General features: G+C 40.6%; 3 protein-coding genes across 14 annotated transcripts in view; 2 read left to right on the top strand and 1 right to left on the bottom strand.

The window, feature by feature from the left end:
* Window positions 1-1,598: 1,598 nt before the first annotated feature.
* cenpv (centromere protein V) lies at window positions 1,599-3,159 on the top strand. Its single transcript, XM_084029614.1, has 5 exons — window positions 1,599-1,824; window positions 1,909-2,001; window positions 2,166-2,235; window positions 2,330-2,444; window positions 2,851-3,159. Exons 2-5 carry the CDS (start codon window positions 1,910-1,912, stop codon window positions 2,994-2,996), a joined length of 423 nt encoding a protein of 140 aa, XP_083885740.1. The 5' UTR covers window positions 1,599-1,824; window position 1,909; the 3' UTR covers window positions 2,997-3,159.
* pigl (phosphatidylinositol glycan anchor biosynthesis, class L) lies at window positions 3,032-14,251 on the bottom strand. 3 transcript variants are annotated; one of them, XM_084029611.1, is made up of 8 exons: window positions 13,958-14,251; window positions 13,313-13,412; window positions 11,283-11,324; window positions 7,548-7,638; window positions 6,640-6,707; window positions 5,556-5,587; window positions 3,970-4,103; window positions 3,032-3,477 (listed from the first exon to the last, which is right to left on the bottom strand). In XM_084029611.1, the coding sequence occupies exons 1-8, from the start codon at window positions 14,217-14,219 to the stop codon at window positions 3,349-3,351; spliced, it is 858 nt and encodes a 285-aa protein (XP_083885737.1). In that variant the 5' UTR covers window positions 14,220-14,251; the 3' UTR covers window positions 3,032-3,348. The 3 variants fall into 3 exon arrangements, with proteins under 3 accessions (XP_083885737.1, XP_083885738.1, XP_083885739.1); XM_084029612.1 differs by lacking the exon at window positions 11,283-11,324 and having other exon boundaries at window positions 3,034-3,477; XM_084029613.1 differs by lacking the exons at window positions 11,283-11,324; window positions 13,313-13,412; window positions 13,958-14,251 and adding an exon at window positions 12,161-12,278 and having other exon boundaries at window positions 3,037-3,477.
* A 602-nt stretch (window positions 14,252-14,853) lies between these two features.
* ncor1 (nuclear receptor corepressor 1) overlaps window positions 14,854-27,396 on the top strand; it is a 55,967-nt gene continuing 43,424 nt past the window's right edge. For 8 of the 10 annotated variants that reach the window (XM_084029769.1, XM_084029777.1, XM_084029772.1 and 5 more), the window contains exons 1-6: window positions 14,854-14,986; window positions 18,722-18,903; window positions 21,838-21,932; window positions 22,103-22,310; window positions 22,591-22,773; window positions 25,715-25,828. In XM_084029769.1, the coding sequence (XP_083885895.1) occupies window positions 18,793-18,903; window positions 21,838-21,932; window positions 22,103-22,310; window positions 22,591-22,773; window positions 25,715-25,828 (711 nt within the window). In that variant the 5' untranslated portion in view covers window positions 14,854-14,986; window positions 18,722-18,792. The remainder of the gene's footprint in view (window positions 14,987-18,721; window positions 18,904-21,837; window positions 21,933-22,102; window positions 22,311-22,590; window positions 22,774-25,714; window positions 25,829-27,396) is intronic. The other 2 variants (XM_084029774.1, XM_084029773.1) reach the window with 1 other exon arrangement.

The raw sequence follows: 27,396 nt of genomic DNA, 5'->3' as shown, positions 1-27,396 counted from the left end.
CTTTCTGTAATACAGAATACCATACCAATATTGTTATATTAAGAGCTCGTGTATGATTAGCCTATATTATGTGACACGATCGAGGGTCGTGTGCAGACAGGAATTCCGTTGATCTCTTTTAAAACGTGCCCGTTAACAGATGGAAACGTGATCGGTAAACGTGCTACCAGCTGCTGTGAGCAGGCTGAAGTCCTTGAGGCGATAACGCTTTATTGTTTCATTCACTCGCTTCCACGTCAAGTTTCTTACTAAACACGCCACCTAAATGAAGAATACATTCATGATATACACCACTGCAAAACTGTAATTTGATGAGCAGATTTAGCTGATACTGTTTATAGCAGCCAGGCATACAGTAGCCGATAGTCGTGACCTACTTACAGAAACAGAGCAACTATATTTGGTTCGCCTAAAGATGCTGTTTTAGACAAGCTCAAGTGCTCTGCCAGAATGTAAACATAGATGTGAATAGTGTATCCACAATAGTCCTGCTGTCTCCACTGAAAATATATATTCAAATGAAAGTGCAGTTGGAGTGAAAGTAGTGGCCCTGGCTCTTGTCTGCTTATCATAAGGTACATAGTCTACTGTACAGAAAGTAATCTGTCAAGTCACCAGTACTATGAAAAAGATCATGTAAATGGCAGGAATAAAGAAAACACCCACAAGCACAATTTGTAACATTATGTTTCCTGACTAGAGACATTATAGGTTTTTCATTTTCAGGTCATAGGATGAATTGTAATGTTTGTTTCACCTATTGTGTTTTTTATTTTTTTATTTGAGTAGTTCATCTTAATGCATAATGGCAAAGATATGATTCATTTCATGGTAACATTCATAGGAAAGGGCTTGGTCATGTCCCCATGGGTGTCAGCCTAATTGCGTGGTGTGACGTCACATGTCCAGGTGATACTGGGGAACAGTGGTACACTGTGTTTTTGTGAGTAAAGTGACCCAGCTCATTGAGCATACTTAACGTCTGACAGTTTGGTCAGGTGGTCTCCAAAGTTGGTTATGGGAACCGACACAGGACACTTGGAAAGATATCAAAAAGTTAAAATACTGACCAGGGATGTGAGTCAGTTTTAGCTCCCACCATTAATACAGACGACTACGGCACTGTAAACCAAAATTAATCAAAGAGCACATGCTGAGAGGGGGGGGTCTGTAGTCTACTGGGATCCTATTTTGGGTCATACAGCTGGGAGAGTCCTAATTTATGCATTTGGGTCACAGCATTCCCCACCCCTCCAGCACCCTGTCATATGATACCCAACCCCTGCACCACGCCAGTGCTCTCCAACACAGAGCTGTAAGTCTGGCTGAACTAGTTCAACCTCTCAGGAATGTGTTTGTGCAAGTCTGCTGTTGTACTTTGCCCTGCTCCTTGCTCGGATAATTATGGGCTGCCTCACAGTGTTCCAGGAAAAACAATCCTTCAAGCAGGATATAGTCCCAGCTGAGTTAAGTGAAGGCCGACTCTATTATCATATGAAATGGTTCAAGCAACTTGATGTTGGCTTTGCTCACAGGTTCCCACCCTGAATGCATGGACATATTAAATTACCACGTCAATGGCTGTGGATGGGTCCAACGTGGAGAGGCTTTCAATGTAAATTGAGACTGTAAATGACCCTTATCGGTGATCAGCTGTTCGATTGGGGTCATTGTGTTTCCCTCAGCAGGGTCATCGCAGCTGTTTTGGGTGGGACGTTCAGTTCCACGTCAACAGGTTTCGCAACAAACACGTCACCAGTCACCAACGCCACCGAGGGCGCGTGGTAAATACATTCCTGTTCTCGTCTTGAGATCGTGACTGAAGTAAGGCTCCTCAGAGTATCAGAGTACTCAAATATGAACATATGGATTCATCACGAGGGTTTGTTGTTGTCTTTGTACCCACAGAATGGATCTGGTGAGACACACAGGCGGCTGCCACTGTGGAGCTGTTAGATTTGAAGTCTTCAGTTCCCCAGACCTCCATGTTTTTGAGTGCAAGTATGGATATTCAATATTATTGTTCCATCATTGTATAATATAAATACATTATTTTTTTTTAAAGTTTGGGTAAAAGAAAAACAAGATTCATCTCATCATGCCAGAGATATCAGACAATGTTTTGTTGCTAATCAATATGAAATGATTTCTGTCTGTTTCTCCAGCTGTAGCATTTGCACAAAGAAACAAAACCATCACTTCATTGTGCCCAAAAATCACTTCACACTCTTGCAGGTGGTAAACCCAACCCAAAGCATTTCATACAATTATACACGTGAGTCAGAAGATCATTTTTAGGTGAATTGTTTTTCCTCCCATTTCTTCCCAGGGCTCAGATCATCTGACCACATACACGTTCAACACTCACGTTGCGAAACACACCTTCTGTAAAACCTGTGGAGTGCAAAGTTTCTACACGCCACGCTCCAACCCCGATGGATATGGTAGGACCGCTAACACGAGACACTCACACCGTTCTTGTGTTGTAATCTTTCATCCTGACGTGTTTACTCCAAGCTTAAGCTGTGTTTACTATAAATGAACGGCCCCATTCCACCTTAAATGATCTATAGCACAGACCTACAAACTCTGGAGAAGTGAAAAAGGTGACAACATGCAAAACTAAAACCCTCTTCATTCACTTCTACTACCCTGGTTGACATAAAAAAGGTGACTGTAGCCAAAAGGTGACCAGTTTGCAGGTGTGATAGCAGATACAGATCAGAAAACCATCCCTGGAACCTAATATTTATAGAGCCAAGTTGTCAGTGAAACGTGCTGGAGATAACGGGCTGCTTGGTTCATGTGTGAATAATAATCATGCCGGACTCTGTTGCTCTCCCCCCCCAGGTGTTGCTCCACACTGTCTGGATCCAGGTTCTGTCTGCAGCGTCACAGTGGAGAAGTTTTGTGGGGAGAAGTGGGAAGAAAGCATGCAAGCTCACACGAGCATCAGAGACATGTCCAAACACACAGCTGAGAGACAAACAGAGTAACCACAATGTGATACCAGTATAAAGTTTTCTTTTTAATCGGCCGTATAACAAATACTGTACAGTGTCTTTGACATTATAGGATGAAAGATGCTCAATTCATTCAAACCCTAGTGTCGTATTATACATTGTAATGACAATAAACACATTTTCATTGTTGTTTCAACATTATGGTTAGCTTCATTCATGGGAAGTGCCGACAAAAATATACTCAGGCAACATTAGTCAGTGCTGAAGAAATCTTTAGTCACAGCGAGCAAAACAGCTCATCACATTCGTAAATTAAATTCCCTCCCACGATGGTGGGACGCCTACAGTAACAGAGTAACAATCAGTGCACCTGCATGGGAGACGCTTAATACATCTTCAGGTTCTTTGGTCCCTGTGGGATCGTGTGGAACGTGTTGATGAACATGTACCGCGAGAAGGTGATGTAGAGGTGACGGAACCAGAGGAGTTGAGTGCGGTGACAAAACATGGCGGCCTGATCAGAAAAGAAAAGAGGCTGAGGTTGTATAAAACATAAGAGTGGTCAAAATCAATCTGCCATGCATTTGTTTCTTTTAACGGGGTCAGCCATAAAGTTGGAATCATTTGCAAATGTCTTGTCTTTTATAGCACCAAACAAATGTAATGCATAAATTAAGTTCACCTGGGTAATTGGACACATAATGTAATCATTGCACCTGGTCAAAAGTGATCACTGATGCATTTAAATAGGAATAAACAGAGGATTGTGTCTGAAAATAAAATATTCCAACTTTATGGGCAACAGCGTACAATCAGCTTGACGAGAGCTCCTCAACTCGCTGTGGCGTCTCAGTTTTACAATCTTTGATTCCACTCTTGCTTGTCCAGCACATATATGTATTTCTATGGTGTACTATATGGTACACGGCCTTGTTAAAACGTGCTGAACACGTGCACGCTCTAATAGTCCACACGTCTTGCCAACAAACTGTCGTTTTCGACTTACTTTGGCCTGCCTGTAGCCCTGTGAGCCTATAATGCAGCGGAGGCTTGAGGGCAGCAGCCAGCTGAAGGGGAGCTCCAGGAATGAGATGTACTTCCTGAGGAGGCCGACGGTCGCCAGGGACAGCAAACAGCAGTCTGGGAGGACAGACAGAGACCCAGTCAGCTGTTAATATGTTAAACGTTAAACGACCGTGGACTAGGCCATTCCCCCGGGTTGTTCTATGAAAAGTGATAATTGTGAAACGACTTCCTGTCAGTAACGTATGGCAACGTTATACAAGGAACGTATAGCAACGTTATACAAGGCTTCTGCTTGGTCTGCTGCTCCTGTGCAGCATGTGTTTTGCTTTTGCCGGGTTGTGTGAATTAAGAACATGAGAACGACTGGTGCTGCTGTATGGGAGTTGACGCGCTCATGTGAGATTAGCATTGTCAGGAAACCTCGGTAAAACTGGCTAACCTGCTACAAAAACGTCACATTATATCACAGAGCAGGCCGTCACTACGGCACAGAATCTTTCAACTACAACCTTTGTTCTGCAGCACAAGTTCATGGGGCACGAGAGGCTTAAAGCTGCTCGTAAAGAAGCAGTGAGTACAGCCAGGTGAAGAGGCTTATTACAGTCACGTTGGGCCTAATTCTCCCCCACCTACACTCCAGGGTACAGTCAGACCAGTCAAACAGGCGATGTGTGAATGCGTGAGCATGATGAATGACACTCCTGCTGCCTTAGAGAGTGCTCACTGCATGCTTAGAGGGCAAGGCAGCCTGACGTCTTGGATAAAGGGTGTGTTTGCTGTGGCCTGAGATGATAAAGTCTCCCTGCTATTTAACCACTAAGATCTCACATATGCTGAACAAATCTGACCTGATATGCTTGTTCCTTATCGTGTGGCCTACTCAAACTTTTATGCGTGCTTCGGTGTTTATCTAACAAGCAAAGTAAAGTGCTCTCAGCCTGCCGATACATGTTGACCTACTTTCCCCTCCACATACCCCGTGGGCATCGTCACAAGACCTTTCAGAAGAAACCAAACGTTCAGTCCATCTGGGTTGAAATTAAATGTCTAATTGTGATTATGCATAGACTATGAAGACGTAACGGCAGATGCACAGAACGAACTATGAACATCAGCAAATTAAGCCATCATAATGTCGTTTGAGGAGAAAAAGAAACATAAGTATTGAATTACAGTTGTTTCTCCTATCCGACTGGCCTCATGCTGCCACCAGCAGACCAAAGTGTTTAGAGGAGACACAAGACTTGTGCAACCCTTTTGAACACAAGATGGCGCTGTACATTAACAAAATATCCAGTCAGTGTTTTTTAAAATGCAGACTTCTGTCTTGTCTGTACTACTTACAGCTTAATAATTGATAAAGCTTTTTTTACAGGCTCATGCACTTATTGTCATCATACTTCACATAAATAGTGGAAAGTGTTTCCACTAGAACATCTGGGATTAAATTCCCTGCTCAAGAATTTCAGACTTTTCTGAGAGTGACCAGTAAATCCAACCTGCAATAGTTAAGTCATATTTTTTTCAAAATAAAAACCACAGAAGGATTTTCTTTGTCACACCTACCATTGGGTACTTGTCCCGTGCAAGCAAGATGGCTGGAAGGGGAGAAGAGAAAAAATGTTACTGGCTGAATATGTCACAGAGGCAAATGTGGTTGTCAAAGTGTGATGTTTCCACCTGGCAATATGTACCTGAGATTTGAGTTTTGGTTCCACTGAATAAAAGTAAGATGTCAACGACTGTAAGTCCACAGAAAAGGCCACGTAGTTAACAGCCGGGCTCCTGCTAAAGATCTACCATTGCATGTGTTTCAGGTCATGTTGTGTTGAGTGATGGAGGGTTTTTTTTCAGTGTGACAAAAACATAATTCTCCATTTCATGTCCCACTGTTATAACAGTAACTCCTCTTCAAATCTAGGTGGGAGCCCCGTCACGTTTTGCTTTAAACTTGCATTTCCACATCCAATAGCTGTTGACATGTTGACACAAACCAAAACCCAACAACAAACCAATGAGTTCTGCTAAACTACTGCACGGCCCCTCTGGGTTCCAGCCTAATGGGGATCATGAGATGTGACTTAGAAAGCTCATATCTTATCAACAGATGGGCTCCGCAGACTGACAGAGGGCCGTGCAGGCTCAACGAGGGAAAAGACCATGATCTGTGTCGGTTCACAATTAAGGCATCGGTGTGATGTGGGGACAGCGAAGTCGACTTCATAGTGCAAAACAGTTTTTTCTTTCTTTCTCTCTGCTTTTCAAACCAACAGTCTGATGCAACTTGCTTAGTTGGCCTCTCCAAACCAGAGCTGCCCTCCCACCTCACCACTTCAGGGACAGGATTTACTGCTGCTCTCTGGGAGCAAAGCCCAGTGCCTCTGAGGACTCTGTTTGGATGACCTCTCAGCTATGTAACAGACCGATCCTAAAAAACATGCTGTGTGTGTGTGTGTGTGTGTGTGTCTTTGTGGGGAAACATTTGGAGAGATGGATGTTGATGTGGGTCTGAATGTTCCTGGACAGTGTTTTCTAATTGTGGAGTGGGCTGGTTTCTGTGTGCACGTGTAAGCCCCACCATATTCCTGAGGATGGCATCTTTAACTTCTTTTTTATTTCTGATGGCAAAGCCTTAAAGTTCAGTCAGTACCTGACAGCTTTATGGATGGCTGTGTGATTGGCATGGCCGCTCACTCCGCTTCCATCGAAGGTCAGCACCTGAAACAACAGAATGTCTCATTGTGTGAGTGAAAAGCTGGCAGCCGGGTGTCTGAAAGTAAATTAAAAGAGGCAAAAGATTTTTCTTAGGTTTCTGCGTCTGACTGGAGCTGCTTGGCAGCTGACAACTGATATTTAAAAGCATTTTTCTGTGTGCATTCTTGCACACCAGAGGAAGCAACTGAAAAAAAATAAAAATAAAAATCAGGTCAAAGGGGAAGGAAAAGTGCTTGACTTGACATTTGCTATGCTCAGGCTTATTCTACCGTGACCTTGTCATTGCAATCAAGCGTCACTTTAAGCTACCAGTTATAGGTAACTAGTTAACTTTCTCTTCATTCTTGCTGGCTTGTATGTGGTGAAGCAAGGGAAGGGCAAGTTATTCAGTGAAAGAGCATTTTTCATCTTCCTCAAAGGACTGAAAGCGTGGGTTGTTTTGCCGAAAGTTTCTGAACTTTCTGTTTGTCTATTCTTGCCATTTGTTGAGACAGACTGGATGAGATTTCTTTGATGCTAAATTACACACATTCCCATTAGCTAATAGCGCGGAACTGCACCGGGGCAGATAACAATCTCTGTGTAAACACGGAAATCTTGCATGCAGCGGAGGCCGTTTCCCCTCGTTTTTTAGTGAGGTTCAAAATACAGTTGGAAACCCCCCCCCAAAAAAAACGGATTATTATGCAGACCACAGTGAAACTTAAAGAGATAATGAGCCAGAGAGATGTGGTGCCAAAATGTGAAAGCACAACAAAACAATGCATGGATTTTTTTTACGTGGAATGTCAGAGAAATTGTGTGTTTCCGTCAAACAGGAAATGACAGAACGACAGAGCATACCAGGTTGAAGGAGTGAGCTCTGATGTGCCTCACGATTACAGAAGAGACCAGGGAGACGCTCCACTGTGCGTTGGGATCGTCTGGAAGGTTTCTAGAGGGTACAAAAGGGAAGGCGGGTTATCCACCAAGCTACAGCAATATTACAACCGTGTATTGTGTTTGCATCGTAACCTCACTGTAAAGTCAGCTCTACACCACATGTTTCTTCAGCTGAGTTGTCCTATTCCTTTCCGAGCACCAGATTTCTACAAAACAGATTCAACCCAGCATTTGAAAAAGGGCTGTTATGGAATGCAAACACAGGGGAGTGCTGGGAAGCCTTGGGGGGTTAAGGGTCAGGCGGCCCTTAGCATTATGTTCATCTGAGCCTGGAGACGCAGAAAATACACATCAAACATCACACTTGGCCAGCTCATGCTCTTGGCCTATTAAACATGCATATGACTCCTTTTTTGGCAGCAACAATAACAGATTTACTTCTTGGTTAAGACACTGTTCAAAGCCCCCCCTTGAACTCAACAAGAAACCGGCCACAAAGAAATGCTGAAAAAACCTGCGCCAACTCTGTTCACATGGAAGAAAACCAAAAAAAACCACTCATATGGGATGCATTTGAAGTGGAGTTTGTTTACCAGTTATGATTTATGTTGATCAGAAACACAACCGCCTACGGACACTGACGTGACTGCACGACAGCTTGAAATACTAAACTACTGGGGTCTTGTTTGACATGACGTGGTGTGTTGTTGTACACCCGGGGGAGCACACAGGTGGCGTGACAGTGCATGCTTGTGTACACAAGTGCATTAAGTGGGGGGGTAGCTGTTGGGGTGAGTCAACAATTGTTCACCTCCCCTCCGTTGCCAACAATGAGCCAGGACAGTTGAGCTGGTAGAGGGAAGTGATGGATTAGGCCACAAATCTATTGGCTGCCGGTGATGCGAGGGTCAGGCTTTGGTGTGAGGGGCGGTGGGGGTCGGCTATGTCACAGGGAGGAGGGGTGGAGGGTCTGGGGTTCAGAGATAGTTTAAAACGCTCCGTCATCAACTGAATGCACCGCTGTGACACTCTGATACATATAGAGCCTGGATCAAGGATTGTGTGTGTGTGTGATAGCAAATGTATTCTCATCTGAACCAATGTTAAATGCTGCCTAAATAAATATAAAAAACACAGGGTTTATGTCCTAATTCTTAACTGCTTTGGTCTGAATAAAAAAAAAGAGGAGACTTTTTGTGAATTTGGCAAAAGTCCAGGGATATAACATCTAAATATCATACTGAGCTTGGCTACAATCTAGCACTGTGCCTTTTTTTATTCATGTGTTATTTTGGCCATTTTAACTCTCGGTTTAACAACAACCACTGCTAAGCACAAGGCAGCCCGGAGGGAGAGAGAAAAGAAAAAGAAAAATGAACAAAAGATACAAGACATCTGACCTTTCTCAAGCAGGATACAGGCAGAGTGTCAACTTCGCCATGGCAACAATGCAAAATGTCCTAAAGTAACCTCCCCAGCTCCCCCTTTGCAGCTTTGCATGTGGATGTTTAATTGCTTGCAGGCATCTGTATGCAGTTGTTGAACTATGGCCTAGTAAGGAGATTCAGTGTGCGCATGTATTTGTGTGTGTGTGTGTGTGTGTGTGTGTGTGTGTGTGTTAGAGAGGGCTTGTTTAGTCTGGTCACATGGACCACAGGCCTGTGACACTGCCAGACTTCTGTCCACACAGTCAGATTAGATGTCCTGCTTGGACCAGCTGAGATGCCACTAGAAACCGACAGTACACCCACAATATCACACTGTTATAAGGCTGTAACAACTATAGTAACGACACACACGCATTTCACAATGATCCAGAGACATTTGTGTTTGCAGGTTTTTTTTAACATTCACTCATGCCAAGGTTATAAAACTGTCATGAAAATAACCGTGGAAATAATGTCGTAAACTATGCATATAATGCTTTTGGGTTTGTTTTCAAAGGAAGCTGTACGGGGAAAGAGCAATCTATTGTGACATAATGATGTTTGCTGCAGGTTTCGGTAAAAGGGAAAAGCAACTGTTTGACTATGCAGAGGCCAGAGTGTGACAAATGATAAAAGCACAGCCAGAGGTCAGTGGCAAGGCTGGAACATCTCACCACCCCACCATGTGCTTATAAAATAGCTCGGGCTATTTTTACCACGGATCAATGTATATTTAAACCCTGTGTGGGGATACGGTGTTACTGCAGCGAATACGGCTTTCTTCTCCAGAAACTAGTGCTGAGCTCTTTGTTTCCATCCCTACAGAGAATTAAACAAATCCAATCAAAAACAAAGTTTTTCAGTTTGTGATTTGTCATTTTCTTCGACATAAAGTCAAGTATGTTATCACAAGTTAAACGATTAAAGTTTGAAAGAAATGAGAGAAAGTTGTGTCAGTTTAGTTTGATTGATAATGTAATGAATAAGTGGCATGGTTGGATTTGTGCAGTGAGCGGCAATAATGGAGTCCAGGGAGCAGACAGAGGTCAAGCCAGTGCAAGTGGAGAGGCAGCAGAGCGTGCTCAGATCGAGCTTGATCACAAAGGCCCCAACATGCACTGGGGCCCCAGATACTGTCCACACAGCTGTCCTATTGAGTGAGCATTAAAGGGAAAATCCTATTTTAAAACAGAATTCACATGTTATTCCTGTTATTCCATAGGCTATAGCTGTAAGTGAGCAAGTCCCCTCCAGATCTGTCATTATGAAACATAACCCTCACTGCGTGCTGGACATTAGATATGAAGTTGTTATGCGTCTGGTACTGACAACTATCTTCATTTTCTTCATTTATAAAACAGTTTCACTGAATGATTTTTAAGTCACACTACTGGTGTTACGACAATGCCAAATAATGTGCTTTTAGCATTTTAAATCCAGCTCGTTTACATCCATTTTACTTGACAACAGTCTTCTTCTCCTCTGCCTTTAGTGGCACACTGCTGCATATCTTGCCTTGGATCATTGAAATAATGCGATATGCCCATATTGGCAGGAATGTGTGTTGCGTCACGTGTGTCCTTGTGCACAAGACGAAACAGGGACCCATTGATAGAAAAGGTTCCTCAAGGTCAAAAACTCCACAAGTTATACTTCTATAAGAAGATGTACTGCATCACAATTAGTTTCATATAAAAATGTGGCCAAGAAAGGATTTGAAATGTCATTCCAAGTCTCATTAAGATGATTTTTTTTTGGTAAACAACTAAGCAAACAACTGAACTGAAATCCAATTTATTAGATGATGACAAGCGTCAAGTCCAAATTTCCAAGGTACAGCGCACTTCATGGCTTGTGTTAAATAAAGAATTGATGCTCAGCTTGGCATAAACTCTGAAGATCTGCTCTAAGTTTTGTCCTCTGATAGTGTCACGTGAAATAACTTACCTGTTGAGCAAAGGTGCTCATTTCCATAGCTACTGTGCTTGTTTTAGGCCTGACATTATCTTTGATGATTTCACTGCTAAACAGATCAGTCTGGAGATCACTACTACAACCATTGCAATGAGTTAACTTCTATTCTATTTGAGGTGTAAACATGAAACATCCAACTTTTGTGCTGCATCATTTCTTTGAGCACAATAAAAATGTCATGTCAAGGATGCATGTATATCTGCACATACTTGGGCAGATAATGTAAAGAGCCACGCCAAAATGGGGCTAGTCATGTAAGACACACAAAGAGGAAAACCAGTTTGGAATGACCTACATTAGCACTGCCAACATGTATCCCACAGTCCTTGGCAGTTGGCTTCAGCAGACATGGACAGGCGGAGGAGGAGGAGAGCAGTAAGAGAGGGAGAAGGAGAGAGAGAGTGCTTGGTTGTGAGTAAGTGGGGCTGAGGCTCTCAAAGTGCTGATTAGGTGTGTGTTTTGGGCAAACAACAGAATACACAGAAAGGGAAAATGGGCTACACTCCAGTTCAGCAGAAGTGCAGACAGCACTAAGATCAAAGTTCAGCTATAGTCTGTGTGCACAAGATGATAAAACTGTGAAGTCTCACACACACACACACACACACACACACACACACACACACACACACACACACACACACACACACACACACACACACACACACACACACACACACACACACACACACACACACACACACACACACACACAGCAACAATGTTCTCTGGGGCAGACAACCTGGGCAGGCTGCCAGCTTATTACTGTGAGTTCCAGGTTAGTGCCAGAGTTCATACAGCTCTCCTAGTGAGCCAACATGTAGAGACTCACATGTAGGCAGCCCTCAAGTTCTTAGAAACTCAAAACATTTTCAAGGAAAGCTGCAGGGTTGATCCCAGCTTATTTTTTCCACCTTTCACCATACTTTCTCTGTAACTTGACCTTGCCAATAGCCAGAGCCAGGAGACTGAAAGTCTTACAGCTGCATCAACAGCAAAACACAGAAGAAAACAGAAGAAGAGCTAGTTCCCCAAGAATTTGGCCAACACCACGGTTGAAAGTTCTGTCCACTTCCGCTCACAGCTCTAAAGAAGCAATATACAAGAGTCACAACATTAACATAGCATAAACCCACTATTTGCTATGTACAGATATAGTGGAGTAATGTCTACCTGAGCAGAGAATGAAGTTGCTTCCCTTCTGTATGGGTTGTTTTCTTTGTGGACATAACCGGGCTGGCCATGCGTGCTTTGATTGCATGTTTGGGCATGTGAGCATGCCCCACCGGCTAGCTCACAGCTGCCTTGATCTCATATGTGGTGACAACTTACAACGCTGTCCCGAAGACAGCAGAGCACCCACCCTCCTGTTCCCACTCAGGTTAACATTGTTAGCTGCAAGTTTGCTGTAATTTGTACTGTTAGAGCTGTTAGCTACGAGCCCCCGGCTCAGGCGTCACCATGTAGGGAGGCACTCAAAATGCTCCTAATCATTAAATTGGAAATGAGATGGTTATGAGTGAAGTCTGTTTTAACTTGGAGGCATTTACCGAAAGGACCATAGTGGTTTCTATACATCCATTATGGCATTCCATGGTGTTCAGTGTGATATATTTGAATTTGCTGTCAAAAATCCTCATCATGCATTTGATTGTATTTTACTCTAAGATTTAAGAATTTTTAATGTGCAACAATTTTCTTACCACTAAGCAGCATGTTTGCACCACAGACACAGAGTGGCTGCCTACATTTCAGCCTCTAAAGCTGAGAAGCAGATATACTCAGGAGAGCCAATGCAAGAAGCACTTTAGTATGTAATGCAAACATGACCCAAAAAATAAGGGTCTGAATTTTGGTACCAACATATTTAATTTTGTAGTGAAAACCTCCCGCAAAAAATAATGTTAATCAGCCATTTATTCATCCAAACATACCAAGTTTCCCCATGGAGACCATTGACATTGAATAATCTATGAGTCAAACTGCTCTTTTTTATACATTTGTGAAAAAGGTTAGTAAACAAAAACAGTTTCCTTTAATTCTAATTTCAAAACATGTTTCCTATACTTGTCAGAGGTTGATAGACAGACTTGACTCCTGAACTGAGGACAGCATAAATACGTTTGATTCTTTTCTAGCTAACAATGAGCCTCAGTTTTAAATCACATTGAGAATCAACAATGGACATGTACAGGTTAACACACACAAACCTGAATGTTCAACATTCTCACAAGCCGACACAAACTCATGATTTCAAAATTAAAGACATAAGACTAAACATTTTGTAATTTGTATGTTGTGTGTTTGGTGCAGACGGTTGCTTACTTATGGTCTACTATGGTGATTCTGGAGTCTGGGATCCCCAACACGGCACAGCTGTTGAGAAGTTCTTGTTTACGCTCAGCTCCTTGACTGTAGAAGTTTCCTGTACAATATTTGGGAAGACAAATTAAGCTATAAATGTATGGTAATGAAAAGACAGTCTAAGAAAGTGAAATAATTATTTTTGAAATATCAAGTGTTCTTTAGATATGTTTTAATGGTCCTTAACATTAAAACATAGCTCAAATCCAACTTCACATATGTTTAGTTGGATCTAAATGAAATGCAGTGCTGCCCATGTGTTATTCATATAGTTTTACTCATAGGCCTACTGCACTCCTTTTAATTCTAAAGTAACTTTAAAGTACTTCAAATGTTTTTCATGAAGCAAGATCAGCCTTTTGTTCACCCCGGAAGCCCTTGTTTATTTGTGTTTTGATGGATTGGACACCATTATTTGTTAGGTATTTCCTCGGGAAGCTAGTGGCTGCTGGCTGTAACTCGTGTTGTGGGATTTTCATTCATGTTAATCAAAACTAGCTAACATTGGTTAGCAGCAAGCTACATGTCCGATACTTATTTACGTAAAACTTTACGACGAACTTATTAACTTTAATTTGTGCAAACAATAGTGTGCTGTCACCGTACCTTCAGATAAACACAGCAAGTGAACGCTGGCATTTAATTCAACGAGTCGTAAAATCGTTGGTGCGAAGAACATACATTCATCGTCCGGATGCGCAGTTACGATCAGAGCTTTGACATCATCGGCGCCGTTTGTTTCTCTGCTTGTAAAAACATTCATTAAATGTTTCAACGACATCACCAAAGTTCGCCGATGTCGATAGTAAATGCATTTTATCCAAACCAGATAGGATAAAACTACGAAGACAAGGAGGTAAACGCTCATTATTTTTGACCGTTATCGTAAACAATCCGTGTGAAGACAAAAGTCTAACAAGCAAATGGTTCCACGTGTAGAAAACCCCAAACATGTGTGCAGGTTGTCCTGATATATATAGCGTTAGCCCGTCTTTACAGCATGCAATCAGTAAGTATTATAAATGAGTCAAACCAGGCAGTAACTGCCCACTTTAAGTCACAATACAGTGTGTTTTACTCGCTTGGAGTCACTGTCTCAGTGAATTTGGGTTTAAATCAACTTCTTAGGAGAACGAATAAAGTAATATAAAACCAAATATTTATTCTGGCGTATATGACTTAAATAACTTGGACAGTGCAGAAGAAGCTCATATAAATCAAACGAAATATGTGTTTTTCAAAAGTAAAAATTACGAACTCCAGGAACGTTACCGTGTTTGAGGGGAAGGTTTAGCAGTCACACCGCATTATCCTTACAGCTGTATAAAAATAAAATATATAAATAATGAAGTATTTATGAAAGGGGTGATCGAACAGTCCCCTTACTTTCTAAATATGTATATTATAGTAGTAATTGTGCAAATACATTTGTTCAGGATCGCCAGCACCCTGTGAAATCCCCCGCTAGGGACATTTTATTTTACCCTTTCAGGACGTCGACCGACAAATGCGGCGCAGCCTTCAGTCTGCCCAGTCGTCCACTGCTCACAACCCGCGGATTTACAATCAACAATTGACACATATTTCTGCCCTGGGATACTTTACTCTCCCATCGGTATAATTTCTAAATATGAGGTGAGTGCAAACCCATAATACGCAGCAAAGCAACATGTCTAATTAGCACGCAATTTAAGCGCCCCCGGTCTACGACGAAAATCTGCCTTGCAAGATGGCGACGTGGTTGAGAATTCAAAGGTGAAATACAGGCTAAGTTAGCTAGCTAGCGACAACAACAACATCATCTCAGCCGTTGTGTTACTACCCTGAAGTGTTACAGTAGCATACACTTTGATGCTGACGGTTATTATTGTGCGTGTTTTAGTGCATTTCCGGAAAAAGCTCCATGTTGTGGAAAGAGACCCGTCCCCCAAGATAAGAAACAAATCCAGTTGCGTTTATGTGACAGTGTGGTCTTAAAAGACAATAATAACAACACACAGCAGCAGTATTTCTCACTGCTGGACTGTGTATGAGGCCACGCAGTTCACCGTGGCTGCAAGGTTTGCATGGAAAACATCAGAGAGCATCGCAAATGCTTTCTAAAATGAACTTCACTGTGAAACAAAAAGCTCACTAATCGTGAGTATTTTTAATACCCGAGACCAAATGCATCTACTCTCAAAATGCCTTGAACCACTTCGGGACAATTCAATCAAAAAACAGTTGAAATTGAAATGACAGAGACAGGGGAACACACAGGAACCAATGCACTGTAGCCACAATTTGTTTTTTATGTAACATTACATCATTGTGTTTGTCAATAGAGATGAGACAGGGATGCATCGTCAACTGTATTTTGTAAAGGTCCATTCATTGATTCAGTGATCATGGATTTATTTATGACAAAAGCAGGGGAAATTGAGAAACAGGTTGTAGATAGTCAGGTCACTAACCTTTGCTGCAACAGCTGATTCTGCTGGTAAGTATATTAATATTATTCTGCTCAGTCAGTTGCTTTGTAAGATATAAAGAATCAGGGATCATGTCTTGCTAAACAGGAAGGATGCTGTGACAGGCAGGTTTCAACACAGGAGGCCTGTTTTTTGTTTTCTTTTCATATTTTAACTGGGAACTCTGGAACAAATAATCTATTCTATTAAAGCAGTAATACTTAACTTATATTTCAAAATCCTCCCCAACTGCAGCAGTGCAACTATTTTTTGGTTTCCTGTTTCATTAATTGTCAGCCATACTGGGAAATATTTGGTCATCAGCTCATAGTACAATACAAGTTCCTTATTTCAAGAATGCATTTTATTGCGTTCAGCAATGTTAGATTTTCAGAGGATTGGCCAATTATCATTTTTATTTTATTAATGCCTTGAATCAGACGGGAGACAACTATGTAGGAGTAAATCAAATCAAGTTTAAAAACAAAACAGGAAAATAAAATAACACATAAAACATGGTTGGTGGTTGTCATATTGTGGGTAGCTGTGGTGCTGCTGGGTGCTCTTTTTGTTGTTGTTTCAATGGCTCCTAACATGTATGTCTGCCTCTTTTGACAATATGCTTTGAGAGAATTTGTTAATTTGGCTCAAAGCCAAAAGGTGCTGCTGAAAAATTTTCCTCGGATACATTTAAGAGCCGGATTCATGATTTGTCTGGTCTGGTCACTGTGTCAAGACACTGATGATATTTTTAGTATACTTTCTTTAACTGTGAAAGTGGATCTCGAATTATGGGACCCACCAAACGATGTGGCCTGCGGATTTAAATAAAATAACAGCTTCCCACTCTGGTGATGGTGGCAATGGTTGTAGCTTTTCCATCCCTGACATTAGCATCATAATGTCTTGACATGGTGACCATGCTGTAAATCTCGCAGACCTGTGAATGTGCTCAAGCCAGCAGCACGCAGAATCATATGTTGGATCCCTGTGAAGAAGGATAAAAGAGCCAAAACAATCCAGTGACGCAGAAACCTTCCTGTGTGTTTGGTTCCGTTTATTTGTTGCCTGTGAATATAACCCTAAATTCAAACTCACTCCTAATCTCCATGACTTTAACATGACTTCAAACAGCTAAAACCATCTTGATAATTTTGATTCAACTAACATGTCAGTTTAAATGCAATGGAGGATTGATAATCTTGGATGGAATTATATTACATAACCATGATGTTATTCAAAAGTAGCCTACTGGAAATATGATTGAAAAGTTGAAACCTTACTTATGATTGGTTGGCATGAAATGTAAGATGAGACTGCACCTTAATGTCACAGCAGAAGTTAATTAGAATCGGAGGAATTTTCCTCTAAAAAATATTTTAACTATGAAATGACACACCCTGCCAATCCCTTTAATTAACAACAGATTTTTTGTGCAAGAGGTGCAATTGCATGAGGACTTGATAATAAAAGAAGTCTGTCTGATTTAACTATATAAATATACATACAAACATATTATTTTGTTTTGGATCCAAAATGTTTTGAAATTTAGAATAAATAGTTGATTATTAATAATTTACATGTAGAATCTAATAGGTTGTGGACGTTGTATTCCTCATTATGATTAAGCTAACTTTATTTGAATGTGGAATGAATATTGTTCAAGCATAGTAGGTTAAATTATGTCTATATTTGAGCATCGGATTATATATCCTTAGATTACATTTGGATTAGTTGGATTTTATTATATCCATTTTATTTGATTGTATTGTATTTTTTAATCACACATTAATCACGCATATTGTTAACTATATAATTATAACTGTACCTTCCAAATACCAATGAATGATGATCATAAGCCTAATGTACATTTTACAGTACAAAACTTCTTTTTTTCCATAAGAATTGCATTCAATTGCAAATATTTTGAGTAAATTCATAATGCAATCTACATTTTTTGTTTAACATATAGGGATTATTTCAATATATCTGCAAAATGCCTACTGGCAATGATTTTGCTGTTATGTTGCTAGTGAACATATCTGTTGAGACTGAAGTCTGCACAGAGTTCATTGTCAACAAGTTTATTTTTCCAACAACACCCACGTGTGGCGTTCTTGGCATGATTAAGGCACGATAAGGGCGAGACCACTCAAACTACTGACTTAAGGGGAAGCTTTGAATGTTTTGACGAATGAAGGGAATTTAAATCCTGCACTTTTTTGAAAAAATATTATATTTCAGACAAAACAAAAAAAGAATCCAGACTGATAACAAATTCATCAGGCAAATCAAGTTAACTCTGTTATCCATTTTGGAAAAACAGGCGCCTGTTCTTTCCACCCACAGAAATACTGAATTGGTGTTCTCCAGAGCTGCAGCTTCACAGCCAAACGTTTTTTTATGTACCAGTTGTTCCAAGATCATCCTCGCACTCTTGGTTTTAAAGACTTGGTTTCCGCTCCTAAAGTAAGAGTGTGGTGTATTTTGGATTGGATTCTAACGTATTACCTACACTGGCAACAAGAGGTTGTATCAGCAGGGGCAGTGCTTCAGGCCAATACTCACCTGCATGGAAACAAAACCATTTTAGAAAAGTGATACTCTCCCTCTTGTTGTGTAGTATTTATGTAGTGCATACTAACTTGATAGCACAATCTATGCATAAATAGACCTCACATGATGGCTCATCTCCAGTTCTGCATTCTTCGTCTGATGCTGGAACAACACCATGCATTTTAAAATGCTGCATTTTTTTAAACACTACTATGTAATATTTAAAAATAATAATGTTATAAAACATAGTATGATTGTAAATTGGCATATTCCTTTTCTTAGATTGTTCCTCATGCAGAAAATTATATATGTGCTTCGATATGTTCAACTCAATGTCTAAAATGTGACTTCTCTCTTGGTACAGGTGGTTCGTGTCTCCAACCATGGTCTAGCGAAACCTCTGAAGTAGCAGCAGTCAGCTAGCACTGAGTCAGGATGTCCAGTAGCTCGGGCTACCCCCCCACTCAGGGGAGCTTCAGCAGTGAGCAGAGCCGGTACCCACCACATTCGGTCCAGTACACTTTCAGCGGCTCACGCCACCAACAGGTAACATTTTCCTTTGGCATTGTTGTATTTGAGGTAACAGTTGTGTTTTTCTTTGTCATAACTGGGCTTTCACACTCCACGCTGTGGCTTTCACATGTTGACTTGACTGACTTGACTCTCAGGCATTTGGAGGTTAATATTTAAACCCACTAATCACAATACAAAATAAAGACATTTTCTTAAAGTTACAAAGTGGTTTACAGTGAAAGTCGTGGCAAACGGCTTCATCTTTGATCTGAATTACATTTTTTCTCCTATTAATTGCAGGGTTTGACTTGAGAATAGAAGGCATCAAAACTTTTATAACCATTTAGATTTTACACACAGTTACTAAATACAATACTAAATACAATTCAATGATGCATTTGCAGTATTGTATGTCTCAAAACTCAATTTTTCCAAACCACTAATTCAAGGTAATACATTGTGATTGTTGTGTCCTCCCATACTGATATTTAGTAGTATGGGATTGTATTTGTACTCAAGCTCAGCATTGACCTTGATGGGTTGGTTTCAGACTCAAAATTCAGGTCTGCCCTGAGCATTACTGAGGATTGCTTGGATGAAGAGTTTGTTACAGTGAAACAAAGAAACAAGGACAATTGAAAGCTAATAGGAATAACTAGGGTGTAGTTGTATTTGTACAGAAATTCAGAGATATTTGTCAAGCAAGGCCTGCATCTTGCACCAATCTGTGTTGGTGGTAAATCTGAAGATAACATGTGTCAACTGACCTTGTCGCGGCTTATTTGTACCAGGTTAAGCCCAAACTCAACTGTAGCAGCAACAATATCTTCACTACATCAACATCTGCCAGGAGGCCAACCCTGGTTCTGAATAGTGAAGCTAACGCTGAAGTGCCTTAAACTTACATTTTCTGGACTGGCCATCAGGGGGCAACAAGAAGTCTGATTGCATAGAAGTCTATGAGAAAATGACCCTACTTCTCTATTGATATATTATCTCAGTAAACATTGTAAACATTAGGGATGCCACGGTTTAATATGCTTTTGTGAATTTTATTCAGTTTTGTAATAAAATGTCATGTTTCCATGTTCCATGGAAACGCCTCTGTACCGAGTAAATATCAAATTGCTATGTGCAGTGGGATGTTTATTGCAAAATATTTGCAGCCCTTTTCCGTAGTTAGAGATGCGGGCTTCCGTCACCTAATCAAAACGCTCAATCCACGCTTCACTTCCATCTCGCACATTTTCCAGCACTAAAGTCATTCCTGACTTCTATAAAACAACAGAAAGGCATTGAAGTGGAAGTGGTCAAAGCACAGAGCCGAGCACTGACCATGGATAGTTGATCTCTCGGGCAACAGAGAGTTATCTCACTGTGACGGTCCGCTATATGTCGGAGTGGGAGATGAAGAGCAGTACTCCAAACCTGTCCCCTGCATGAAAGCCATACAAGCGCAGAGAAACTGACCAATGCAGTGACTGAGTGGAAGTTGGAGAGGCCAAGCATAAGACTTATTTATTTATATATTTTTAACATACTTTTTATTTATTTTATTAATCAATAACCTTGAATTTTTCTGAATGTTAAATAAATAATTTTGGGATATATAAACAGCAATTACTTATCCTTACACACAAAATGTGTACAGAAACCGTAACCCAAGAACCGAGGTAGGTATTGAACAATGGGCTAACTGTATTGTTGCATCCCTAGTAAACAGGAGTTTACGGTCTCAATAGCATTTCCATTTGACTGTAGTCAATATTGGATAATGTTTGTTAGCCATTTTGGATGGCAGACTTCTTAGAAGCTTACTTCCACAGAAAACTGTCAGTGGTACATTTCTGGGCATTTGGATTGTTTGCTTAAATCTGATGTTATGAAATGTTTCCTGTAACTGCATTTGCTTGTTCAGGTTTGTTTGGTCAAACTGGGCGGATAGCATTCATATGGTCTTTACCTAATAGCTTTTTGATAAAAGTGTTAAAGGTTTTAATGATAGTTAATAATATAATGAATCTAATTATTTTGTAATAATTAATTTTAGTTTGCAAGATCAAACGGGAGCAGTGGTACTGACCTCAGTAATATCACTGTGCTCTGACTGAAGTGACGTTTGAAACGGGGTCGAAGTCATGCCCCATTTTCGGGGCAGCCCTAGTTTCACAGTAGTATTCACTATTATTATTATTATTATTATTTATCTTTCTGGTATTCTGTTGTTATTCTAAGCTACATGGGCAGCTCCACCGGTACTGATAATAAATAATATGAAACATGTTATTTTAGCTGGCAGGATAAGTATTGTTAATTTGTTTTTTATATTTATCAGTTAGACCTCCAAATGCTGGCATTGTGTCGATGTCTTGTACTGAGAGCTGCAGTTGTTCAGTGCTAAAAATGTCCATAGAGTTCATTTAGGAACTTTGCCTTTATTAGATTGAGTGCAGCAGAGAGCTTACAGGAAATGAGCAGGGTGAGGGGGTTGACATGAAACAAAGGTCCCCAGCCAAACTTGAATTGCAATTGAATGTTGAGTGCCTTAAACCCTGAGGCCACCATGATGCTCTGCGGTTAACAGAGCTCACAGACCAATACATATTCAGTGGGAAAAAAGAGGGGAAACTGTTTATCGCCAAAAATGTTGCTTCAGGTCACAGTTTTGCATCCAAAGTGTGAATAACGCACTAGTGTAGACTGCTGTATTGATTAAAATGGAAGCGTATCTGTTCCATAAGAAGGTCGTGTGGCTCAGTGTAGACAGGTCTTTGTCTCTCTGGAAGCATAATCTAGTTGCAAAATGTTTTGTTACAGTTAGTAGAATTAATTAATTCATTCATTTATTTTCTTAACTGGCACTATCCATTGCTTTGCACCCAAACCCCCAACCCCCGTTTCATACTGTTGTGACCTTGATCAGATTGCATTATACATTTGTTCGTCTTGTGTGCCTCTTGGCTTCAGGATTTCACCGTCCCAGACTACCGGACTCACATGCAAGATCCACAGGGTCGGAGGAGACCATCTTTACTGTCTGAATTCCACCCTGGAACTGAAAGGTAAGGCTTCATTTAAATTCTCTAATATTAGGATCTGTAGTTTTTCTTTTTGCTCTTCCCTCAGGGATGCCATGGATGTCCCCACGTTATAGTTTGGGAATCTTACATCTAGACAACCAGAAGGAGCTTCTGATATGTCTGTAAATTCCTTGTTTACTTCTGGTCCTCAGGCCTCCAGAGAGACGCCATGGTTACGAACAGCAGTTTCACTCCATCTCAGCTCAGTCTGAGCATGAGGCCTTGGAGGCCAAACGCCCTCGCATGGAGACTGTTGTTGAGACCCACATCAGCCGCACGCCTACCACTGCTGGGGGTATTGTCCTGCCGATGACCCATACAATACAGGACAGCCTAAGAGCCACAGTAGAGGTAAAAAAGGTGGGCCTTTTTCTCTGCACCTACATACCAAAGAGTTACATTTGCATTTTTTAGTTACTCGTGCGACACTTGACCTATATCAGGGTTTTCACAGCACCAGTCATTGTGGTAATGAAAAGAACTTCTGACTCTGTGATTTGTAATGTCAGTATGTGTTTACTATTAGCAATTGATACAGTCACAAGGTTGGACCTTTTGTAAACCTACCATCTCACCGGCTGCGGGACTGGATATAAAAATGTGTTTTTGCGAGCTCAATAACCCTTTTTATTTTTGCCAGGAGTCTCAGTTCACTGTCAAAGTGGAGTCCCAGTCCCAAGGAGGACACGCGCTACACATGGGTGAAGATCAGGATGCTTCTCCTTCCAAACTCTCCAAAGAGGAGCTGATCCAAAGTATGGACCGTGTGGACCGTGAGATTGCTAAAGTGGAGCAGCAGATTTTCAAGCTGAAGAAAAAGCAGGTTGGTTACCTACTAGGGAATGATACACAAACTTCTACTTGGTTTTTGGGTCACAGATTTGTATCTTTTCTGTACAGCAAGGAAATGAATAACCTACATTTAATTACATTTATTAAAAAAAAATGTTAACCCTCAGCATTGGCCATAATTCTTACTGTAACAGTTAACGCACTCAAATATTGGCATATTGTAAATAAGACAAAAAATAACAAATGTTTGTAATATTTATGTAATGGTCCATTGTGAGGCTCTTGATAATTCCTCAACTGCAGCTCATGCTTGTTTATACAGGGCTGGCACAACAATCAGACTACCTATGATTTAATTCAGAATTATCTACCATCAAGTGTAGTTGCATTTACGCTTTTCAAGTCAGTTTTTGTTTCTTTCAGCTAATTGCCACATTCGGGTGCAGCAGTCGTAAATTAAAAGTGCATCCACAGATGTACCAGACTTCAGTGGAACAATGTTGGCACACCGTTTGACACAAATGATTGTCCTTTGAGCTTGATGAACAGGCTTAGCCGACCAGGATGCTGCAGCACTGCTTCAGCTGATAGACAATAGTTGGTGCACTGCCAAAACCCTGGGTAATTCTTGCGCTATTTCTGTTTCCTGTGTGCAAGTAGAACACATAATAGACTATCTTGATGGTCTGGATCACAGGGCGTCCCCTAAGGATGTTCCATACCGACTGCTCATGACAAATGCACATAATGTTCCACCCCTATTACCTACTAAAACATTTTGTACATGCACACACAAACGCAATGGAAAACTTGACACGTAATGATTTCACTTGCTGTTTTAATAAAGCAATAACCCATATACAACCCGGCATTTTACAATAGTTGTTCAACCTTGCCTTTTATAAAACAAGCGCAATCATAAACCACTAAGTAGAATTTGTAAATAATTGATTTATATTTAGTGTAATTACACTTTAAATTAACAGGATTGACTGTAACTTCAAAGGGATTTTACTCGCATTTCCATAAATATATTTAGTAGGGATGCAACTGTTCTCAATATAGTATTGAACCGTACGGTACAACATGCACGGTTCAATACGCACTTGTGAATTGAGGTATTTTCGGTTTTGCAATCAAATTTCGTGTAATTTCACGTTTCCATCCTTGTATTTCTCTCTGAGTTGGCTATGTCAGAGCTTTAGAGGAGCACTTGAATGAAGTGTTCACGTGCTGTGACAGGGAAACGCCTCCCTACCGAGTAAATATCAAACGTCCTGGAAGCAGGACGGCTGAGCAGGTAAAAAAACGGTTGTCTCTGGTTGATGCCTGCCAACAAGCCGCATCTACCGGTGCAGAAAACACAACTAATCAAAACGCTCGATCCCCGCTACACTGCCATCGTGCACATTTTCAGCACTAACGTAATGAAGAGCGGTACTCCAAACCCGTCCCCTGTATGAAAGTCATATATAGGCTACTGAAGTACAGCTATTTATTTTTAAAATGGTGACTTTATGTTTAATGGTATTTTTATTTAAAACAGTGACTTAATGTTTACAGGAATATTTATTTAAAACAGTGACTTTGTTTTAAATATATACATATTTAAAATATGTACATTTACATTTAAATTGTTTTACCCCCTTTCATCATATACCAGTCATCAAGGCTAAGAAGCACTTTTGCATTTGAAAGTGTTACTTTTTTTTTTACCTGTTTATTTATTTTATTATACAATACACTTGAATGTGTCTGAATGTAAAAAAAACTTAGCTTACAAGCAAAATAAATAAATTCATTTTGAATATATAAATAGCAATTTCTTTTCTCCTTGCGCACAAAATGTGTACAGAAACGAAACCGTAACCCAAGAACCGAGGTACTTATTGAACTGTGGGCTAACTTCATTCTTGCATCCCTAGTATTTAGTTAATAATCCATACAATATTAATAAAATATTATTGAGATGATTCAGTGACATAGAAGCTCAGAACTGATGCATCTGGTTGATGTGTCATTTGTAAAACATTCTCAGCTTAATGTGTAGCTAACTTTGATGGATTTTCCCACAGTTTTTGGATATTTAATCTTTGTGCTCTCTATGTTAACAGGCTCTTCTTAAAGTAAACGTACACATATTTCAATATACAGACGCAAACAGTGAATCTTACCTCTGCATTTTACCCATCCTAAGAAATATTGTGCTGCTAAAAAGCGGCTGGGATTGAACCGCCAACCTTGTGGTTAAAGGATGACCGCTCTTGCTGCGGCAACCCAAGCCTCAGTGTTGATGAGGCAGCTCCTGCTTAAGCCTCAGTTATACTCTGAAAAGGACGTGCACTGGGGCAGCTGCACACCCCATAAACGTTTAGTAGTTGTGTTTATACTGTTCTCTCGGAGGATGCGTTTCAAATATGCGCAGTAGATCGCTACGCTACCACTAATAGCATAGTGGCTGCGCTGACAAGTTGGGACAGTATTCTCAAAAACTGAATATCTAGAGCTACAGATTATTTTTCCTCTGTGAATTATCTTGCTGTTAATCTTCTTTGTGGCCTTTCTTCCTGCTATCTCCTCTGGAATTCCGTCTCATCAGATGGGAAAGTATGATGAGCTTAGCTGGGAGAGAGTGTATCTCTGTTTTTCATTATGCATTTTCCCAAGTTTTTCAGGGATTTATTTGTTTATTTGAGGCATTTCAGGAACTTCCAATCTTGTCTCTGTAACCTGGTAGTTTACATAACCTTTAACTTGTAAACATTGACCCACCAAACACTCACCAGTCCAAACCAGTTCTGTTAAAAAAAAATGCCTCCATAGGTCCTACATATCCGAAGCTGAGATCAGATCAACACAGTACAAACTATGCAAAATGTTTAATTGGATCGTGAATAGAAGAAAGGAGACTCCCTTGTATTTTGTCTTGTGAGCTACTGGTCAAAATGTTTTGTGTTGGTGTTGTCTCTTAGCAACAACTGGAGGAGGAAGCAGCAAAGCCAGTGGAGCCAGAAAAGCCAGTGACCCCTCCCCCAGTGGAGCACAAGCATCGCAGCATAGTCCAGATCATCTACGATGAGAACAGGGTTAGTAATCTACTGCAGACTCGGAGACGCACACACAACAAGCATTCGTTCCACTTGGTCATTTTTGTTAATGTTCTAAACAGTTGCAGATTTTATTTGATCTGTCATCACTGTGCATCCTCAAAGCTGGAGAAAGCTACTCTTGTTTTTCCACCAGCCAGGGTCAACTAGCTAAAATTGTGCGAAGTTGCGCCAAGCTCCGCACAGCAGGGGATAACCATGGCAACCGCGGCCAACCAGTGATGGTCTCCTTCCAACCAAGCCACTTTGTCCTAAACTGATGGCTGAACATGTGTCCTTACGTCTGTTTGTGTTCAGCTCTCAGTGCTTGTTGTACTTTTGTTTGTTTGTTTGACTCTATGAGTCTGATTGTACTTTCATGCATCAGCCTTGTTTTAAGATAAGATAAGATAATATAATAAAAGATAAGATGAGATCATTTTTACTTAAGACAGCTAAGATGTGGCTGAAAATGAAGTAACTGCTGATGCAAACGGAACATTTCCTTTTGCTGCTGATCTACATTTAAGTTGCCCACTGGCAAACCAGCGGGAGGCTTTTTTTGTGGAGCAGCTACAGGAAAGGCAAACGTTAACGGAACGTCTCTAGTGGTGCTTTTCTTTAATAAAACGTGGCATGATATGGCTTGAATGTTTGTGGTTCCTCAGCCCTGCACCAGTATCCCCCACCCCTGTTGTAATACAGCGTTTGGAATAGTGGCGTTTTCATTTTCAGAAATAGTATTCAGTATGTTGGAATGTATTGTGTTTTATGCATAATTGATGTTTTCCAGTAGTGTTATAAAGTAACCGTGCTTTTACTGCAGTGCAATTTTGTCAACCTATTTCCTAGTTGTTGTTTTTTTACTTTTTAAAAGTTAGTTAATACATTATGCAGTCCTCATTATCTGTATTTCAGCTGAACAATAGTGAGTGTGTGTTTATGGGGGTCACTGTAGTTCATGTCTGTCAGACAATGTTGTGGTAGGAGAGTGCTAAGACACGCCTTCTGTCTCAGTCAGCCATTAACCCTTTAGGCTGTAAAGCTGCTCCAGCACCGCTCGCAGCATTAAATCTGGAGGCCGCGGTTGTTTGTCCCCAACTGGGGATGTAAGCTTATGAAAAGATAAAGTCAAAAGTTATTCAGTATCGTTCTGATGATCTTGAATAACCTGCCAGTCTTCACTGATCCAGGAAAAGTATCAAAGCCAACCCTTTTAATAATGCTTCAGTAGGAATATTCTCTTTAGTCACGTATCAGTGCTTTCTGGCAGGTGCAATGATCACTTTTAAATGTATTCATTGCAAAAGCTCATACTACAAAATTATAACTTGAATGCAACTGAAAGTCATCAAACAAACATACATTTTTTTCATTATTGAAGTGCATTTATAGTTTATGTTTTTTCCTGGATCTTGCCTGGATGCCACACGGCAGACCCTTGATCAGTAACTTACACTTTTGTTTGCTGTTTAGTGACTATATTGATTGAAGCTCCCACTAATGCTGTAGCCACTAAAAATGTCTCATTACTATTAGATTTCTATGAGTATAACCCATATATGATA

Source organism: Eutrigla gurnardus (genome assembly GCF_963514095.1).
Source record: "Eutrigla gurnardus genome assembly, chromosome: 15".
In the NCBI taxonomy this organism is placed as follows: Eukaryota; Metazoa; Chordata; class Actinopteri; order Perciformes; family Triglidae; genus Eutrigla; species Eutrigla gurnardus.
This window is presented reverse-complemented; position numbering and strand designations above follow the sequence as displayed.

Bases quoted from the DNA above. Each gene is read 5' to 3' on its own strand.
- cenpv (XM_084029614.1), top strand. From the start codon at position 1,910: ATGGATCTGGTGAGACACACAGGCGGCTGCCACTGTGGAGCTGTTAGA. The intron at 2,002-2,165 runs GTATGGATATTC...CTGTTTCTCCAG, and splicing joins CTCCATGTTTTTGAGTGCAA to CTGTAGCATTTGCACAAAGA. The intron at 2,236-2,329 runs GTGGTAAACCCA...ATTTCTTCCCAG, and splicing joins ATCACTTCACACTCTTGCAG to GGCTCAGATCATCTGACCAC.
- pigl (XM_084029611.1), bottom strand. From the start codon at position 14,219: ATGAGCGTTTACCTCCTTGTCTTCGTAGTTTTATCCTATCTGGTTTGG. The intron at 11,325-13,312 runs GTAAGCAACCGT...TGTCTGCTGAAG, and splicing joins ATCACCATAGTAGACCATAA to CCAACTGCCAAGGACTGTGG. The intron at 3,478-3,969 runs GTAAGTCGAAAA...TTTTCTGATCAG, and splicing joins AGGGCTACAGGCAGGCCAAA to GCCGCCATGTTTTGTCACCG.